This window comes from Bufo gargarizans, chromosome 3 (assembly GCF_014858855.1).
Source record: "Bufo gargarizans isolate SCDJY-AF-19 chromosome 3, ASM1485885v1, whole genome shotgun sequence".
NCBI classification, from domain to species: domain Eukaryota; kingdom Metazoa; phylum Chordata; class Amphibia; order Anura; family Bufonidae; genus Bufo; species Bufo gargarizans.
Window position 1 is genome coordinate 165467421 of NC_058082.1, and position 21601 is coordinate 165489021.

At 44.8% G+C, this 21601-nt stretch overlaps 1 protein-coding gene across 2 annotated transcripts in view; it reads left to right on the forward strand.

The window, feature by feature from the left end:
* Positions 1-8378: 8378 nt before the first annotated feature.
* Positions 8379-21601, forward strand: part of RCBTB2 (RCC1 and BTB domain containing protein 2) — a 99103-nt gene continuing 85880 nt past the window's right edge. For both annotated transcript variants that reach the window (XM_044285973.1, XM_044285975.1), the window contains exons 1-3: positions 8379-8527; positions 16118-16198; positions 16411-16571. In XM_044285973.1, coding sequence (XP_044141908.1) covers positions 16449-16571 — 123 coding nt within the window. In that variant the 5' untranslated portion in view covers positions 8379-8527; positions 16118-16198; positions 16411-16448. The remainder of the gene's footprint in view (positions 8528-16117; positions 16199-16410; positions 16572-21601) is intronic.

Genomic DNA, 21601 nt, shown 5'->3' on the forward strand with positions numbered 1-21601 from the left:
CGCAGTGTTTGCCCGATCAGGCCTGATCGGTCGCCCACACGTGCGTTCGCCCACACCCGCCCCACCGCAGTGACAAAAAAAAAATTTTTTTTTGATCACTGCACATTCACTTTACACGCACTGCGGCGATAAAAAAATCAGTTTTGATATTTTTTATCAACCGCAGCGGCCTCCGGTACTTCGCTAGCCTCCCCTTTGTAAGACAGGCTTGCTTTTTTTTTCTTGGGTAGTCTCAGGGAATACCCCTAAATTTAGTTGCCCACATGTCTAACAGGGGGTATTCCTCTGAAGAGGCCTACAGGCTTCTGACCCAGTCGGATGAGGAGTGGGAACCCTCATCTGATGAATCCAGCGGGTCAGAATACGAACCTGTAGAAAGCAGTGGCTCTCTGACCCAAAGTTCGGACGAGGAGGCTGAGGTCCCTGATACCACCAGGCGTACCCGGCCCCGTGTCGCTAGACCGCAGGTTGCGCAGGATCCGCTTCAAGAGCAGCAGAGTGGGGCTGGTGCTGTCGGATTACGTGGTGAGGCATACACCAGCAGCCCAGCCCTCCCTGGACCTAGTACCAGCACTGCCGTACAACCTGGTGAAGTAGCGAGCACCAGAAGGGCAGTTGAAGCTGGTACGGTGGCACGTGCAGTAGTGACCCCGTCGCAGCCACCGCAAAGACGTGCCCGTAGAGCCCCTAGAATCCCAGAGGTGCTGGCAAACCCTGATTGGCAGTCCCCAACTTCAGCCGCACCTGTAGTTTTGCCTTTCACTGCCCAGTCTGGAGTTCGGGTTGAGACGGCTCAGATCGGTTCGGCCCTGGGATTTTTTGAGCTGTTCTTGACTGCGGAGCTTTTAGACATAGTTGTGGCCGAAACAAACAGGTATGCCACACAATTTATCACCGCTAACCCGGGAAGCTTTTATGCCCAGCCTTTCCGGTGGAAACCAGTCCAAGTTTCCGAAATTAAAACTTTTCTGGGCCTCCTCCTCAACATGGGCCTGACAAAAAAGCATGAATTGCGGTCATATTGGTCCACGAACCCGATTCATCACATGCCCATGTTCTCTGCTGCCATGTCCAGGGCACGTTTTGAGGCCATCCTGCGGTTCCTGCACTTTAGTGACAACACCGCCTCCCGTCCCAGGGGCCACCCTGCTTTTGACCGGCTCCACAAAATTCGGCCCCTCATAGACCATTTCAACCAGAAATTTGCAGATATTTATACCCCAGAGCAAAACATCTGCATAGACGAGTCCCTGATACATTTTACCGGGCGCCTTGGCTTCAAACAATACATCCCAAGCAAGCGCGCCCGGTATGGGGTCAAATTGTATAAGCTCTGTGAAAGGGCCACAGGCTATACCCACAAATTTCGGGTCTATGAGGGAAAAGATCAGACCCTGGAGCCGGTCGGTTGCCCTGACTACCTGGGGAGCAGTGGGAAGACAGTTTGGGACTTGGTGTCACCCTTATTCGGCAAGGGGTACCATCTTTATGTGGACAATTTTTACACAAGTGTGGCCCTCTTTAGGCATTTGTTTCTAGAACGGATTGGCGCCTGTGGTACCGCGCGAACTAGTCGCGCGGGCTTCCCCCAACGGCTCGTTACCACCCGTCTTGCAAGGGGGCAGAGGGCCGCACTGTGTAACGAAGAACTGCTCGCGGTGAAATGGAGAGACAAGCTTGACGTTTACATGCTCTCCTCCATTCACGCAGACACGACAATACAAATTGAGCGAGCAACCCGTGTCATTGAAAAGCCCCTCTCAGTCCACGACTATAACCTCCACATGGGAGGGGTCGACTTCAATGACCAGATGTTGTCTCCGTATTTAGTTTCCCGACGCACCAGACGCTGGTATAAGAAGGTGTCTGTATATTTAATTCAATTGGCTCTGTACAATAGTTTTGTTCTCTACAGTAAGGCTGGGAGAACTGGATCCTTCCTCAAATTTCAGGAAGAGATCATCGAGAACCTCCTGTATCCAGGAGGTTCCGTGGCCCCAACCACCAGTGTAGTTAGCCGTCTACACGAGCGACATTTCCCCAATGTCGTTCCTGGTACCTCAACCCAACAGTCACCCCGAAAAAGATGTCGTGTCTGTAGCAGGAGTGGAATAAGGCGTGACACCCGCTATTTCTGTCCTGACTGTCCGGACCACCCTGCCCTATGCTTTGGAGAGTGTTTCCGGAAGTACCACTCACAGGTACACTATTAGCATAGGGATCATCTCACCAGGACAGGCACACAGGGCTATTAGGGCCCATTCACTCACTGCTGCTGCAAACGTCTCCTTTCACATGGGACAAAGTGCATAACGCACTTCGCCACATCTTTGGGCGATTTGCGCTTTGCACATTGACCCATGGGGAAGGAGAGGTTTGTTCTATAAAGGTAAAAAAACAAAAAAAAAAACAAAAAAAAAAAACAGGTAAGCAAACAGGTTAATGTTTAGTTCCAAAAGTTAAAGTTACATGTTCTGTTCCAAAGTTAATAAAATTATTGCGTTGTGGCCTGGTTTTTTCTTTTTTTTTTTTTTTTCTTTTTTTACCTTCCAGGTGGACCAACCGATCTACTAGCTGCAGCACCGATGTGCATTCTGACAGAAGCATTGCGCTGCTGTCAGATTACACGCAAGTCGGTGTATGCGGCGCTGCAAGACGGGATTTTCTCCTCTGCAGTGACAGATACGTTTGCCGAGGCATACGAGCTGAGGAGGAGGCAGCGTTCCTATGCTTTGGCAAACACTTTGTATATATATATATATATAAAAAAAAAAATCCCGGCAATGATTTATTCATCCACATCGATTGATGCGAATGGAGAAATCTGGTTTGCCAGGGCATACGAGCTAAGTGGGTATGGATGTAGGGCGGAGCTCCTATGTCCTGGCAGACGCCTTTCCCCTCCATTTTTTTTTTTGGCAGAGATTTTTTCATCCACATTGATCGATGCGAATGAAGAAATCTGTGCCGTTCATTTTTTTCTTTCAGCCCAGAGGCTGAACGGAAAAAAAAATCTCATTACCTGTATGCTCAATATAAGGAGAATAGCAGAAACTCCTAATGCTGGCCATACATGTAATGATTGCGGAGACCCTCAAATGCCCGGGCAGTACAAACACCCCACAACTGACCCCATTTTGGAAAGAAGACACCCCAAGGTATTTGCTGAGGGGCATATTGAGTCCATGAAAGATTTAAATTTTTGTCCTAAGTTAGCGGAAAGTGAGACTTTGTGAGAAAAAACAAAAAAAAATCAATTTCCGCTAACTTATGCGAAAAAAAAAAAAATTCTATGAACTTGCCAGGCCCCTCATTGGATACCTTGGGGTGTCTTCTTTCCAAAGTGGGGTCACATGTGGGGTATTTATACTGCCCTGGCTTTTTAGGGGCCCTAAAGCGTGAGAAGAAGTCTGGGATCCAAATGTCTAAAAATGCCCTCCTAAAAGGAATTTGGGCACCTTTGCGCATCTAGGCTGCAAAAAAGTGTGACACATCTGGTATCGCCGTACTCAGAAGAAGTTGGGGAATGTGTTTTTGGGTGTCATTTTACATATACCCATGCTGGGTGAGATAAATATCTTGGTCAAATGCCAACTTTGTATAAAAAAATGGGAAAAGTTGTCTTTTGCCAACATATTTCTCTCACCCAGCATGGGTATATGTAAAATGGCACCCCAAATCACATTCCCCAACTTCTCCTGAGTACGGCGATACCAGATGTGTGACACTTATTTGATGCCAAGGTGGGCAAAGGGGCACATATTCCAAAGTGCACCTTTCGGATTTTGCAGGCCATTTTTTACACATTTTGATTGCAAAGTACTTCTCACACATATGGGCCCCTAAATTGCCAGGGCAGTATAACTACCCCACAAGTGACCCCATTTTGGAAAGAAGACACCCCAAGGTATTCTGTGAGGGGCATGGTGAGTTCCTAGAATTTTTTATTTTTTGTCGCAAGTTAGTGGAATATGAGACTTTGTAAGGAAAAAAGAGAAAAAAAAAAATCATCATTTTCCGCTAACTTGTGACAAAAAATAAAAAATTCTAGGAACTCGCAGTGCCCCTCACGGAATACCTTGGGGTGTCTTCTTTCCAAAATGGGGTCACTTGTGGCGTAGTTATACTGCCCAGGCAATTTAGGGGCCCAAATGTGTGATAAGTACCTTGCAATCAAAATGTGTAAAAAATGACCGGCGAAACCCGAAAGGTGCACTTTGGAATATGTGCCCCTTTGCCCACCTAGGCTGCAATAAAGTGTCACACATGTGGTATCGCCGTACTCAGGAGAAGTTGGGGAATGTGTTTTGGGGTGTCATTTTACATATACCCATGCTGGGTGAGAAAAATATCTTGGTCAAATGCCAACTTTGTATAAAAAAAATGGGAAAAGTTGTCTTTTGCCAAGATATTTCTCTCACCCAGCATGGGTATATGTAAAATGACACACCAAAACACATTCCCCAACTTCTCCTGAGTACGGCGATACCACATGTGTGACACTTTTTTGCTGCCAAGGTGGGCAAAGGGGCGCATATTCCAAAGTGCACCTTTCGGATTTCACCGGTCATTTCTTACACATTTTGATTGCAAAGTTCTTCTCACACATTTGGGCCCCTAAATTGCCAGGGCAGTATAACTACCCCACAAGTGACCCCATTTTGGAAAGAAGACACCCCAAGGTATTCTGTGAGGGGCATGGTGAGTTCCTAGAATTTTTTATTTTTTGTCGCAAGTTAGTGCAATATGAGACTTTGTAAGAAAAAAATAAAAATAAAAAATCATCATCATTTTCCGCTAACTTGTGACAAAAAATAAAAAGTTCTATGAACTCACTATGCCCATCAGCGAATACCTTAGGGTGTCTACTTTCCGAAATGGGGTCATTTGTGGGGGTTTTCTACTGTCTGGGCATTGTAGAACCTCAGGAAACATGACAGGTGCTCAGAAAATCAGAGCCGTTTCAAAAAGCGGAAATTCACATTTTTGTACCATAGTTTGTAAATGCTATAACTTTTACCCAAACCATTTTTTTTTTTGCCCAAACATTTTTTTTTTATCAAAGACATGTAGAACTATAAATTTAGCGAAAAATTAATATATGGATGTCGTTTTTTTTGCAAAATTTCACAGCTGAAAGTGAAAAATGTCATTTTTTTGCAAAAAAATCGTTACATTTTGATTAATAACAAAAAAAGTAAAAATGTCAGCAGCAATAAAATACCACCAAATGAAAGCTCTATTAGTGAGAAGAAAAGGAGGTAAAATTCATTTGGGTGGTAAGTTGCATGACCGAGCGATAAACGGTGAAAGGAGTGTAGTGCCGAAGTGTAAAAAGTGGCCTGGTCATGAAGGGGGTTTCACCTAGCGGGGCTGAAGTGGTTAAGAAATTCCAAATGACTGTCTTACTGCGTCCCACCTCAGCAGCGATGGCGCGCTGTGAGAGACCCTGCTTATGCAGTTCAACAACCCGACCACGTTCAAAAAGGGAGAGTTTTTTTGCCTTTGCCATCACAACGTGTGACTACCTGACAGAAAATGACAATAAATCCACATCTTTGCACAGATTTGGCCTTTGAAAGGCATGTGGTCCTACATTTTGGATCAGCTGAAAAATAGCCTGTTTCAGTTTAATCGTTATTTTCAATTAATTGAATGCTCAAAAAATGTTTTGTCTCATTTCTTCTTGTTGCATGTTAAAGTTCTACTTGGAACCTTGTTAAGATCCAACAATTAAAAATATGATTTCAAATGGTCTTAAACTTTTGATCAGGACTGTATCTGCTTTTGGCCTATACCTAGCTATTATGTTTAATCATATTTTTATTAATTTTTGAAAGAATAAAATGTACAATATAGCAAGGAGACACCTACACACTAGGCGCTCTATATTAAGTTATATTAATTCTGAATCATGAAAGAACGACAAGAGTTCACAGAGAAAATACATGACAAATCAGTTTTCATATATCAAAGATAATCCATAAACCCAGAGGCGTATCTATCATGAGGCAAACACTGGGGCGGCACCTCCCAATGGGGCGGCAAAATGCCTTGTTTGCCTAGTTAGTTAACGTACACAAATACGCCAATTTTTTTTCCCCTTGCTTTGTCCGATGCTTTCCGATCCTTCACTATGCCGCTGCGAGCGGCAGCATCGCCGGCGCTGCATAGTGAAGGAGTGACTTACTTCCTCCTCCCTCCTCCTCCCGACCCCAGGTGTTTCCGGAATTTTCACCTACCCGGCCTTGCTACCCACGTCACTTCTAGTAGTGACGTGGGAGGTGCGTCTCTCCCCTCAGCTCCTGATTGGCTCTGCTGGGGGTTTGTCGGCGCAGGCGCAGAGGATTTCCCCGTAGCAGAATATTCCGGCCCGCTGCGTATGCGCGAAGAAGACGGCTCGGCGCAAGCGCAGTAGGAGCCGGAGGTAGCAGAAAATCCCGGCTCCTACTGCGCAGTGGGTCAGAATATTCACAACACAAGCAGCAGCCATAGCCAGCCGGGAAAAGTCTGTCCAGACTGGCTCCCTCCTCACACACCAACATTGTCCGTCCATCATAGAACAGAGTTGGCCACTTTGCCTGACTCCTGGCCTACCCTGCGAGGAGGGACCAGGTCCAGGCAGAGGAGCCAACAGGAGTGAGTGAGACGAGAGAGTTAAAAAGCAAATAGTGCACGTGCACAGTGAGAGTGAGACTCATAAATAAAGGTGGTATGATGTCAGACTGTCTATGGTGGCCCTGGCCTCTCCTTGAGGCTGCCCCATACAGACTGTATGAGGCAGCCTCAAGGAGAGGCCAGGGCCACCATAGACAGTCTGACACACATACCACATTTATTTATGACACAGTGCAGAGTGCACTATTTGCTTGTGGCAGCCCCCATACAGTTTAGTGTCTCCTTGTGGCTGCCCCAGTCCCCGCCCCCCATACAGTATAACGTCTCCTTATGTCTGCCCCCCATACAGTATGTATAATGTCTCCTTGTGGCTGCCCCCGCCCCCCATACAGTATATCGTCTCGTTGAGGCTGCCCCCATACAGTATAACGTCTCGTTGAGGCTGCCCCCATACAGTATAACGTCTCGTTGAGGCTGCCCCCATACAGTATAACGTCTCGTTGGGGCTTCCCCCATACAGTATAACGTCTCGTTGAGGCTGCCCCCATACAGTATAACGTCTCATTGAGGCTTCCCCCATACAGTATAACGTCTCGTTGAGGCTGCCCCCATACAGTATAACGTCTCATTGAGGCTGCCCCCATACAGTATAACGTCTCGTTGAGGCTTCCCCCATACAGTATAACGTCTCGTTGAGGCTGCCCCCATACAGTATAACGTCTCGTTGAGGCTGCCCCCATACAGTATAACGTCTCGTTGAGGCTGCCCCCATACAGTATAACGTCTTGTTGAGGCTGCCCCCATACAGTATAATGTCTCGTTGAGGCTGCCCCATACAGTATAACGTCCCCTTGTGTTTTTTCTTTTAAACGGGTATTTATTGCGATATATATCGTTATCGCGATAAATTTCTTAATATTGTTATGCAAAACAGGAAAGAGTGGAGCCTAAAGAGGAAGGGGTGGGGTTTACATAGGAAGGGGTTTGGCTGTGACAGGAAGGGGTGGGTCAAATTTATATTAGGGGGGGTGCCTGAGTTTAGTCTTGCCTAGGGCAGCACAAAACCAAGATACACCACTGCATAAACCCGTTTGACATCAGGTCCTTAGATTATAAAGAAAAATAGAGGAGAAAGAAAGAGAAGAGGAAAGAGAAAATAAAAATAAATAAATAAAAAATAAAAGGGGAAAAAGAAAGAAAAAGAAAAGGGGGGGAGGGGAAAGAGGAAAGGAGAAAGGTAAAGGAAGGTGGATCGAGCACATTGTGAGTCACTAACATATGGAAAGTCACGCTGTGGTGTTTTCAGCAGACTTAGTAATGCTTTATACAGACAGTAGAGAAAGGAAATCAGGAGATTCTAATGCATTTATCCAACGCGCCTAAACCTTGTAGTATTTAGTAGATAAATCAGTTGCGTCAGCTGATACCCAGCTACTATGACATGGAGTTTTTTATCTGATTAATCTGCCTCGTGTAACCTTTTCTGTATTAATTTCCACTGCGCCTTTCTTTCCTATTGATTGTAATAGAGTCATATATTTTGATTAAATAAAGATTATTATATAATTTAGAGGTATAGTCCATGATCTTTCTTTTTTGGTTTGGCAATCTGACAGGCCGCTGACTCTGTACACACAGCGCCTCTAGCGGCCACCGCTCACCCCAGTTCTTAGCACAAGATCGCTGAATAGCGAGAGCCCCGCCCCTTTCACATTCTAATACGCGGCCGACGAAACGAAAGTGACGTCACTAACAGCGGCTGCGCGCTCTGCCTGTGTTGACGTTCCAGAAGTGGGGGCGGAGCTAGCATCTGACTGCGTCGCAGCTGACCGGCTGGAGTGCGACCTGCCGGGATTGTCATAGTAACCGCTGCTGTAGGACCCCGGCGTGGCTGACCAGAGACCCCCAGGTGCGAGGCGTGTGTGAGTCCGCTGTTAGCTTCGTGTCCTGAGGGAGCGGTAGCGCATTGTTCATGCGCACTGCACGGGGCAGGCGCGTTATTGTCACTTGCTCGGTGTTATTGGTGGAGCCTGGGCGCTGTGTGTACACCTGTGCTAGGGGCAGCACGTGACCAGCACCTGGCTCCACCTCCTGCACGGCGTTCTCCTCACTCTTCTAGGCAGTTGTGAGGTCAGCATGCAGGCGGTACAGGAGAGTTGGGCAGTGTTCACATTGGACATACCTGCCCCTGATTCAGCTGCAGAAAAGTGCCATTATCTGCTGTGTAATCCACATAAAAAAAGCGAGCAGCAGGTCCCTGCTGACTTCAATGTAAAAAACAAAAACTCTATTGCGTGCACACCTTGTACACATGGTGGTGTTTTTTTTTTTCCAGCACCTGACTTGAAAAAACGCTTGGGAGATGACGCAGATTTGATGGTGTTTTTCTGTAAAAGTCAATAGAAAGCGCTCAAAAACTGTCATAAAGAAAGCTGGTAATAGAAGGTCCTGTTCACACATCAAATTTTGACGCCAGATTCAGCGCCAGAAACCCTGCCGAGAGCCCACCGTCCACTGTTCTTAGCGGGAGGCCTTTCTGCTGTCCGTTCAGAGGGGCAGCTGCGCCAAGAAAGGACATGTTGAGGGGCGCCCCTGGGTGCTGTGGCGGGTATCCTTCACAGTTTACCTCCATTCAATGCTAAACCGCGAGCAGGTCCGCGGTGTCGAAATTGTTAATGCACATTGGATTTTGCCTTTGCGAAAGCCACAGTGTGAATGGGGCCTAAAACCACAACCAAACGACTCTCTTTTCATTCTGCTATTGATCAGATTTTTCTGTTGTGGATTTTGCTGTGTGAACATGGCCATAGGACTTCATGCAGATGAACATGTACTATGGATCTAGATCAGGGATGCCCAACCTGCGGCCCTCCAGCTGTTTCAAAACTACATCTCCCAGCACAGCTATCAGGGCATGTTGGGAGTTGTAGTTTTGCAACAGCCGGAGGGCTGCAGGTTGGGCATCCCTGACATGTAGGGTCCCATAGACTTTTATAGGTTTATATTACTGTTCTGTACCACCCTGAGGACATATTGAAGCCATGATTTGTTTATGTTTAGGACCCCAGAAAAAAAAAAGATATTTACAGGGGTATTCTGGTAATCACAATTTATTGGCTATCCACTGGATATGGGAAAACTTCTAGATCAGTAGGGGTCGAACTGCTGGGACCCCACCGATCGCTATAACAGGGGTCCTATGTGCCTTGCTCCTCCCAAATGCAAGACTGTGGCAAGTAGCAGTTAGTTGAATGGAGCGGTGGTTGACCGTCCGCACTGACAGAGCGCTGCAGCCAGCTATCCTCAGCAGTCACACAGGTGAATGGAGCCGCGGCAAACATGCTACCACCGCTTTATACAAATGGGGGAACCACATTTTTGTGATCAGCAGGGTTCACAGCTATCGCACCCACATCTGTGGATAGGGGATAAATGTATTTTGGGAAACCCCTTTAACTACACCAGTGTGTATGAGCACTTTCATTTTCGCTATAAAGCAGAATAGGGCTGTGTCCACACATGACTGACATGCAATGGATTTGATTTTCATGCGGCAAATCTGCAGCGTTGTACAGAAGCAGCAAAGTGGACGAGACCTCAACCAATGGAGGGAGTGAACGCCACAGCAAAACAAAACGCATCTCATACATGTAACCGCAGCAGCCGTTCGGCTGTACTTTCAGTCTGGTGTCAGTAACATCGCCTGCCTGATGCTATTTGTGAGCAGATCTTTGAACTTAAGAAATCACTCTCCTCTTGGACGTCTTCCTGTGTGTAGGCTCACACGTTTCAGGAAGGTAGTCTGTCTGAAGATGCTGCATGTAGGATATCCTGTGACAGAGGAAATGTGCTTAAATATTGTTTATCTGTAGAAAACCTCTTGAATCAAGGCAGATGTACAATACCGGAGGCCCAGGCCGAGTAAATCAGGGGGGACAGTTCATAAGACAGGACCTGAAGTCTCTCCTGATGCCCACAGACAGCAGTGGCAGCAAAGTCGCAGGTTTCTGTGTCCTCGTGGGTTCCAAATTTGTAGACAAGATGCGACAATGACAAATTCTGCCGCCTGAGAATTTTCTTCCTTGGAGAAACATTTAGGTTGCACAAGGGTCACAGCAATGTGATATATTATACAGGCTGCCGTGCAACCAAAGGGGGGCCCCAGCCGAAAACTTGTTTTCAATTTTTATTTTTTTGTACTTGCAATACTGGTTCTTCCACCCTTCATATTCATTTGTATTAGAACAGAAAGTAACGTGTAAAGGGGTCATCTGGTTCTTTAAGGGCATCTGTCAGCAGATTTGTACCTATGACACTGGCTGACCTGTTCCATGTGCACTTGGCAGCTGAAGGCTTATGTGTTGGTCCCATGTTCATATGTGTCCGTATTGCTGAGAAAAATGATGTTTTAATATATGCAAATGAGCAACTTAGAGCAACAGGGGCATTACCGTTAATCCTAGAGGCTCTGCTCTCTCTGCAACTGCTGCGCCCTCTGCACTTCGATTGGCAGGGCCAGGTGTGATGATGTTTTCACTGCCTTGTCCTGTCAATTAGGGCTCATGCCCATGACTGTTGCATACGGCGGGTCCGCAATACACGGGGCACCGGCCGCGTGCATTCCGCATCACGGATGCAGACCCATTCACTTGAATAGGTCTGCAAATCCAGGGATGCGGTGTGGAATGGAACCGCGGAACGGAAGCACTACGGAGTACTTCCGTGGGGTTCCGTTCCGCTAAAAAGTAGTGCATGTACTACTTTTTTGTGGTGCGGACCGTATGATGCAGATTGCAGACCCCGTTCAAGTGAATGGGTCCGCAATCCGCATGCGGCTGCCCCACGGTCGTGCCCGTGCATTGCGGTCCGCAGCACGGGCACTGATTGCTTACATTCGTGGGCATGAGCCCTTAAAGTGCAGAGGGAGCAGCAGTTGCAGAGAGCAGAGCCTCTAGGTCTAACGGCAGTGTCCCCCGTTGCTCCTAGAGGCTCATTTGCATATATTAAAATATTAGTTTTCTCCACAATTCAGGCACATCTGAACATGGGACCAACACAGATGTCTTCAGCTGCCAAGTGCACATGTAACAGGTTGGCCAGTGTCATGGGTACAAAGCTGCCAACAGATGTACAAAGCTGTGCCTGGTAAACAATGAAGGGGAAGTAGTGCGCCTTCAAACATCTGATCGTCAGGGGTGCTGAGGATAACCCATCTATTTTAAAAAAGTTCTTAAACACAGGTTTCACCCATTTCCATGTAAAATCCACATATAATACATACCATTCTGGATGTTTGTTTGTATTGCAGTAACACATGTTTTGCTATACACATGTTTATTACCTTTTGTGTGTATCGGAACAAAACCAAAAAAAAGGAAAATTGGACATAATGTTACACTAAACTCCAAAAATGGGCTGGACAAAACTATTAGCCCTCTCAACGTAATATTTGGTTGCACACCTTTTGGAAAAAATAACTGACCTCAGTCGCTTCCGATAACCATCAATAAGCTTCTGACACCTCTCACACTGAATTTTGGACCACTCTTCCTTAGCAAACGGCTCCAGGTCTCTTATTGGAAGGGCGCCTTTTTCCAACAGCAATTTTTTTTTTTTTTATCAATTGTCTTTTTATTGACATTTTTTCCAAAAATAAACACGTACACATGAAAGAACATGACTTCAGAGTACATTACTTATGGTACAGAAAAAGAATCAATGGTAATTAAGTAGAAAAATGACATACCTTTACATTGAATAAGACTGAAAAAATACATATACCATAGTCATGAATGAGTATGTACTATAAGAAGTGCCTATAGGCTATTATAGTAACAAAGCGACTGTATTCGCATTAACTATGCAAAGTTATACAAAATGTAATGTAATAAAGATATAGACGTACAGTGGGGAATGACAAGACAAGACACATTAGGATTAGGATGAAGGGAGTAAGGTGAAAGCTCAGTCAGTTGAGACATCAAACACCATGTCCCATTGCTTCCAGACTTGGTCAAATTTATCTACCGAGGCAAGCAGTGTAGCCGACATGTGCTCGAAGCGTCTAACTTCCAATACACTATGTATGAGGTCAGTTCGTGTTGGGCAATCCGTCCTTTTCCAAAATCTTGCTAACAAGCGCCTAGCTGCAGTCAAGACGTATAACATTAACTTTAATAGGTGTTTCTTCAGAGGTATGTGTGGGATATTCAGCAGATATATATAAGGATCTAAGGGGAACCTCACCTCAAACAGACTATACAGGATTTCCTGTACCATAGTCCAGAATGGGGCTAGAATCTGGCATTCCCAGAAGATGTGAATGTGTGAACCCTCCTCCGTGTTGCATCTCCAACAGCAATCCGAAATGTCAGGGTTAAACTTATGTAACAACTGTGGAGTGTGATACCAGAACATCATTATTTTATAAGTGTTCTCTCTATAAATGGCACAAGTAGATGTCATCGCAGCCCTCTGCCAGATTATCCTCCAATCCTCTACTGAAATGGAACGGTGCAGGAGGGACTCCCATTTAGACATATACGAATGACGGATTGATGCAAGAGAGGCCGGGGAGGAGAGAAGCACATATATTTCGGATATAAGACCCTTAGTAGACTCTGAGAGCTTACACATCTTCTCAAAAGACGTGGGGATAGATACTTGTCTTGAGTGGAACAACGTAGTAAACAAATGTTGGATTTGCAAGTATTGATACCTAGTGACTTCCGTAAGTGATCTAGAACTTCGAAGTTCATCTAATGACAGTAATTGCAGCGTCCTATAATCAATCATATCTGCAAACCTAAACATTTTCTTGGCAAACCAAGGTTTCCAACAGCAATTTTAAGATCTCTCCCCAGGTGTTCAATAGGATTTAGATCTGGACTCCTTGCTGGCCACTTCAGAACTCTCCAGCGCTTTGCCATCAATTTCTGGGTGCTTTTTTTTACGTATGTTTGGGATCATTGTCCTGCTGGAAGACCCAAGATCTCGGACGCAAACCCAGCTTTCTGACACTGGGCTCTACAGTGCGACCCAAAATCCGTTGGTAATCCTCAGATTTCATGATGCCTTGCACACGTTCAAGGCACCCAGTGCCGGAGGCAGAAAAACAACCCCTAAACATCAATGAACCTTCATCATATTTTACTGTAGGTACTGTGTTCTTTTCTGTGTAGGCCTCATTCCGTTTTCGGTAAACAGTAGAATGATGGGCTTTACCAAAAAGCTCTATCTTGGTCTCATCTGTCCGCAAGACGTTTTCCCAGGAGGATTTTGGCTTACTCAAGTTCATTTTTGCAAAACGTAGTCTTGCTTTTTTATGTTTCTGTGTCAGCAGTGGGGTCCTCCTGGGTCTCCTGCCATAGTGTTTCATTTAATTTAAATGTCGACAGATAGTTCGCGCTGACACTGATGATCCCTGAGCCTGCAGGACAGCTTGAATATCTTTGGAACTTGTTTGGGGCTGCTTATCCACCATCCGGACTATCCTGCATTGACACCTTTCATAAATTTTTCTCTTCCGTCCACATCCATGGAGATTAGCAACAGTGCCATGGGTTGTGAACTTCTTGATAATGTTGCGCACTGTGGACAAAGGCAAATCTAGATCTCTGGAGATGGACTTGTAACCTTGAGATAGTTGATATTTTTCCACATTTAGTTTCTCAAGCCCTGAGACAGTTCTCTTTTCCTTTCTGTTATCCATGCTTAGTGTGGCGCACACAGACACACAATGCAAAGACTAAGGCCCCTTTCACACGGGCGAGTATTCCACGCGGATGCGATGCGTGAGTTGAACGCATTGCACCCGCACTGAATCCCGACCCATACATTTCTATGGGGCTGTTCACGCATCACTTGTGCGTTGCGTGAAAATCGCAGCATGCTCTATTTTGTGCGTTTTTCACGTAACGCAGGCCCCATAGAAATGAAATGGGTTGCTTGAAAATCACAAGCATCCGCAAGCAAGTGCGGATGCGGTGCGATTTTTCACGCCCGGTTGCTAGGAGAAGATCGGTATGGAGACCCGATCATTATTATTTTCCCTTATAACATGGTTACAAGGGAAAATAATAGCATTTTGAATACAGAATGCATAGTAAAATAGCGCTGGAGGAGTTAAAAAAAAAAAAAAAGAATAATTTAACTCACCTTAATCCACTTGATCGCGCAGCCGGCATCTCTTCTGTCTGTCTTCTGTGCTGTGTGCAGGAACAGGACCTGTGATGACTTCACTCCGGTCATCACATGGTCCATTACATGATCCATCACCATGATCTGTTCCTGCACACAGCAAAGGAAGACGGACAGAAGAGAAGCCGGGCTGCGCGATCAAGTGGATTAAGGTGAGTTAATTATTATTATTATTATTTTTTTAACCCCTCCAGCCCTATTGTACTATGCATTCTGTATTCAGAATGCTATTATTTTCCCTTATAACCATGTTATAAGGGAAAATAATACAATCTACAAGAACACCGATCCCAAGCCTGAACTTCTGGGAAGAAGTTTGGGTTTGGGTACCAAACATGCAGATTTTTCTCACGCGAGTGCAAAACACATTACAATGTTTTGCACTCGCGCGGAAAAATTGCGCATGTTCCCGCAACGCACCCGCACCTTTTCCCGCAACGCCCGTCTAAAAGAGACCTAAGTGAATTTCTCTCCTTTTTATCTGCTTTCATGTGTGAAATTTTTATTTTAATTTTAATTTTTTATTATATTGCCCACCCCTGTTACTTGCCCCAGGAGAGTTTAAAGGAGCATCGCATGCTTGAAACAATCTTATTTATCCACAATTTTGAAAGGGTGCCAATAATTTGTCCAGCCCATTTTTGGAGTTTTGTGTGACATTATGTCCAATTTGCTTTTTTATCCTCCCTTTTTTGGTTTTGTTCCAATACACACAAAGGGAATAAACATGTGTATAGCAAAACATGTGTTACTGCAATACTTGTTTGTGAGAAATACTTCATTTTCTGAGGTGCCAAAATATTACGGCCATGACTGTATACCAGTACCAGCATATGGAGTATAGTGCTACTTCCCTAATCTGTTTAGGGACAGCAGGTCTGCAATATGTGGGCACCGGCCGTGTGCACCCCTCATCACGGTTGTGGACCCATTCACTTGTTTCTGTCCGTGCCTCTGCAAAGCAAAAAAAGTAGTGCATGCTCAACTTTTTTTTGCAGTACGGGTGGATCACAGACCCATTTAAGATAAATGGTTCTGGATCTGTCTGCAGAATATGCATGGATGTTGCCCGTGCATTGGGGACTTCAAATTGCGGTCCCCAATGCACGGAGCGGCCGATCAACTGCCGTGTGAATGAGCCCTAAGACTGCGTTAGTCCTGACAGGTGCTTGATTGGAGGCTCTATTACAGAAGACCAAATTACCAAGATTAATTCCAATAAATATTGCAACATTAATTATAGAAAAAAAAAACTATCAATGGAAATTTGACATTTATTTCTTTATTTTTTTTCTTCTAGGAGCCTGAGGTTGTGATGACTGGTGCTATCAATGTGTCTTATTGAGCTGCTGCTATATATGTGACCTTCAATGAAAACCAGGTAGAAAACTCAGCCGACGGCACAGGTCACGTAACGGGCCATGGGAACTGCTGTCCAGTTTTGATAAGTGACCCCCTATAAGCTCAGATGATGCTTAGCGATCACACACAGACCCCTACCAATGAAAACCTCTTGCTTGTCACTAGGACATGTTTTATAAAATGATAGCTACACCGTAAACCAAAGCAATCTACATGTTTTCATTTTTTCAGATTGTGTGGTCCGAACTCAGACCGTATGTACACTGACAATGGTAGATGTTGGAAAATGGCCGATATTTGCACTTTGCCCTCAAGAAGATCTGAAATTTATCCGAAAGGCTTGTGTGTTTGGTTCTGGAAATGAAGTATTATATATCACAAAAAATGATGAGGTAAGGTGGACAGTACTGACCGGAGTGCTAAAAGTACACGGGTCCTGTTTACAGTTCTTTCTGCTCATAATTACTGGTGTAATGGCATTTTTAATGTTTCCTTATTTATGATATTTAGTGATACTCTTCATGTCTGATTAGATATTAGTCCTGCACTGACATGTGTTACTGCACAGTCTGACAGCTCGGGGTAGTAAGTGGGACTTGTTAAGCGTGCTACATGGTAAATTCCTACTCATAGCAGTTATACTTGACTTTGTAAACACATAAACTAGTGCAGACAAGAAAAGCTTATGTTTCCCTTAGTACTCATCCAAATTGCATCTTTAATGTTTTCAAACACATTGAGGGATAATTATCAAGCCCGGCTTATCCATCCGCCAGTCTTGATCTCCCTGCACTGGCGTGAGATGCGCCTCTTAATAAATCAAGCGCATCTCTGCACTGCTGTGCGGCAGAAACTGAAGGCTACACCGTACAAAGCCCTGCCCCCTCCCGCTAAGCCCCGACCCTTTCATCGACATTTCAGAAAAGTGCAGAGAAGCTTGAAAAGTAGCTAATTATTGTGCAAATATGGCATTACAACACATGTAAGATATTCATCAGGAGTTTAGCGAAAACTAGACACTTATCAAAAATCTACCTTTTATTAAATATGCATAAAAAAATAAAAACTCTCAAAATATGTTATTTTAAATCATAGACAGTCATATAATATACCATTCACATAGGGTCTGGGTAATAGGCAGGTGAATCAGATATAGGGTCTATATTATACACAGGTGTATCAAGAGAAGGGACATAGGATGTCCTTTTTTACTCACGGTTTACTTTTCCTAGGAGTCTAGAGGTTTGTTCCCTTTATTAGGCGCTAAGTTTGATCAGCCTTTAGACGCCGCATATATGGAACCCACATCTAGGGTCTATTTCTCAACTTCAGGGATTTCGTCTGGAGGAGACATCAGGCCGAAGAATTGAATCATTGGATCCCTATCGGACTGACTTCCATATACTATACTACCATATACTAATGCAGCGCTGGGGATACTGCTATTTTTTGTGTGTCCCTTGAGATCCATTAGAATGAGACTACATGTTTCTCTTGGGGCTGTACATTTTTCTCTACCTGTGTTTTTTTTTTTTTTTTGGGGGGAATAACATTCAGTTTTGTAGGGTAAAGGCAGGGATTGAAAGGGTTTAGCCACCGAGAGGTGGGGTCACTCCTTTCGGGGCGGATGCTATGCCTCTAGGCAGTGAGAGGTTTAGGGATGGAACAGGGGTATACATGTTATTCCTAATAACATTTGGATTTAAAGAGAATATCAAAAGATACCAATAATCCCACCATCTCATGATATCCTGTGACAGCAAACCGTGAGTAAGGCTTCATTCACACGTCCGTGGAACACTGTCTGTGAGATAACTGACTGGCATCCTGCTTGGTGCAGGAGCGCACAACGTCATTGGTTACTATGACGCTGTGCACTTTGTGCCTCCGCCGCAGTACAGTAATACACTCGTATAGATCTATGATTTAAAATAATATATTTTGAGAGGTTTTTCATTTATTTTTTTTAAAGCATATTTAATAAAAGGTAGATTTTAAAGGGAGAAGTGCAAATATTGCATGCGCCATGATTTGGGACTTTTTTATGCCACTATTGTGGCATAAACACGTTGATAAGTGTCCCAAAATCTGTCTTCCCAAGTCTTCAGTGGATTACCATCCAACTCCCTTTGGATGGCAGATGTCAGGGGAAAGAAGAATCAGGCAATTTTCAACATGTCTATTCCTTTTCCTCTCAAGGAGATAGGCCACTGTGCGAGGTGTCCCCCAGCAACTTACTACCCTCTCCCTTTTAAATCGGGGGTTCAGGAGGGATAGTAGTCGACTAAATACTTGTTCAGCAGACAGCTATTTAAAGTAGGCTGCTATATTCAGCTTAGGTGCCAGAAACGCAGTCAGTTGTCTAACTGTATTTTTGCCTATCAGCCTTAGGGCTCATTCAGACAAACGTATGGCTGCCATGCCCGTGTTGTGGACCGCAAACAGCGGGTCCGCAAAATACACGGGCACCGACCGTGTGAACTGCGATGTGGACCCATTGACTCCAATGGGTCAACGATCCGCAAGCTGCGGCAGAATATAGGACATGTCCTATCTTTTGTATTACAGAGGCACGGATCGGAAGCCCTACCACGGGCTTTCGGTCCATGCCTCCAGAGTGCAAAAGATAGGACATGTCCTATCTTATGCCGTGTCTTGCTGATCGCTGAGCCATTCAAGTCAGTGGGTCCACAGCACAGAGTTCACACGACCGGTGCCCGTGTATTGCCGACCGCGACATGGGTACAGTGGCCATACATTCGTCTGAATGAGCCCTTAAAGGGCTTATCCGAGATGTGCCACAATCCCGTGCTGCAGCCACTTCCAGGATCATGTGCCATACACTGGGCATTGGATACCAGCCTGGGATTAGTACCCGCAGCATATGAATGAATCTCTTGCAAGTGCTTTGGTGAGCGAATCAGACTTGTGTTGTAATCCCAGGCTGATATTATGTGCCCAATGTACGGTATGTGATCCCGGAAATGGTGGCAGCACGGGATGGCTGTACATCTCAGATAACACCTTTTAGATAAATTTTTAGCCATTCACATGCTAAATGTAGTAAGGGAACAATGAGAAAAAAAACTAAAAAACTATGGCTGGAATTACACATGTATTTTTTGTGGCATTTGTGAGTTTTTTGAGTTAACATAAAAAAGAGGAGATTTATTGGGGAGTCCTTCATACATTTCCTTCTTATTAGATCCACTCCTATATTTGGTTTGATAATTGTTTAGAAAAATGTCACTAAAAACTGCATGTGTGATTCCAGCCTATAACCTTTCAAGTGGACGTGTCACCTCTCCATGTTTGTTTCAGTAACCACCGTACTTGAATTCCTCACGTAATATCTATTCTAGAGCATCTATTTTTATGACTCTATGTTGGGCCATACCTCTATTATTCCTGCTAGATGTTTATTGATCCAAAATCAATACTTTGCAAAAAAAAATAAAAAATGGAAACACCCAACCGACTAAACTATACTGAAAATCAATAGCAATTATGCTACCGGAGTCAAGACTATAATTATGAGATCCCAAGAGGGAATGGCAGAAGGGAGCTAAAACTTAACCTTTACTTATAATTAGTAAAATAAAATAGGAGCACCAAAACATACAAACAATACTCATAGACACAGACTCCCCATTAAAAGGAAATTTGCTCAAGGTAAAACGGAATGTCCTTACCAGTTCAGACGTGCCCTAAGCACGACAAACCAGGCAAAATTCAAGTTTGGAGTGGTCTGTCAGATACCACAGGTGGTCAATTTATCTTCCCGACCCTTGAGTAGTGCTGAGATCAAGGTTCTTGAACTGGGTCTCTCCTTTGTGCCTACACTGAACTTTGACAGGTCCTACGCCGTTAAGGACCTACCCTTGTTTGTGCGCAAACTTTGGTGGCACAAGCACTTTAGGCCCTAGGAGAAGAGACAGTGCCAGGAATTGGGCATCCCATTACATATTCTGTCAGACGTTCATTTACTTTTTAATCTGGAAAACTAAACTGAACGTAGTGAGGGCACCGTGTTCTGAGTGAGGATTTTAAGCGTGAGCTTAAGATTATTCTGGATGATGCCAAGCAGCAGAATCTCATTACATCTGATGAATACCAATTCTTGTGGCCAGCATTTCCACGCATGTCAACCTTTTATTGCTTGCCCAAAATAAAAAAAGGGTGTCACCCCTTAAGGGTTGCCCCATTGTCTCAGGGGTGGGTAACCTGTGCCAAAATCTGGGCCTATACATTGATCAAATCCTAGCTCCATTTGTCGGCTCTTCCATCTTATACTAGGGACACAACTGACTTATTGAAGTGGTTGGGTGTCCTCGTCGAGGCTGGCAGCTTGCTGGCAAGCATCGACGTGGAGGCTCCCTACTCAAGTATCCCGCACCATCTTGGTCTGAGGGTTATACAGTTTTTCCTGCAAACCAGAGGGTGCCAGTACTGTGCTCAGTCTTCTTGTACTCTAGCTTTTGGAAATACACCCTGACCGTCGAGGTAGGAGCCTATGTGATGGGCTTGTACACAGTCAGTACACCCCACCAACACCTCTGGGAAGCTCCTGACTTTGCAACCGTAATCACTGTTGTTACAGATGTAGTGGCTGCATAGCCTGTGGACATATCCGTACTGGTAAAACCTTCACAAGTAAAATCACTGGTAAAGAATATACCATACGTCATTACATCAACTGTAAAACACGGGGTGTGATATATCGCCTTACCTGCCAATGCGGCAAAGAATACATTGGCAAGCCGATCCAGGAATTTCGTAGGAAGGTGGGGTAAGCACCTTAACGATATTGCCAAAAATAAGGACACCCCTGTGGCAAAACATTTTCACAATGGCCATTCACAAGTATCCTTCATGGCCATAGATAAGGTGAGCCCACCAGTGAGGGGGATTGATTGGGACAGAATTATATAGGAGGTTAGAAGGGGAATGGTGGCACCTCCAATACAGTGCTCTCCCCTTTGAAGTTTCTCAAGCCCTAAGGGTCTTTACCAAGATCGTGGTAGAGGTCGCTGCATTTCTGAGAGTGAACAACATCTGTCTAGTACCATATTTGGACGACTTTCTGATTCTTTCCCATTCAGAAGAACAACTCGGTAAAGACATTTTATTTGTATGTGACACTCTACAAGGTCTGGGGTGGAAAATAAACTGGAAAAAGTCATGTCTAACCCCCTCTCAGAGCTGTGTATTTTTGGGAATACAGTTAAACTCCAGACTTCAGAGAAGCTTCCTTCCTCCAGACAAAGTGGCCAAGACAATAGAGGTGATGAGGGATCTCTTCCTATCCTACCTGTTCTTTCAGGGAGGCTATGGCAGTTCTAGGTCGAATGACGTTGGCCATTCCAACAGTTCCCTATGCACAATTATGTTCTCGAGAGCTGCAGAAAGACATTTTGTACAA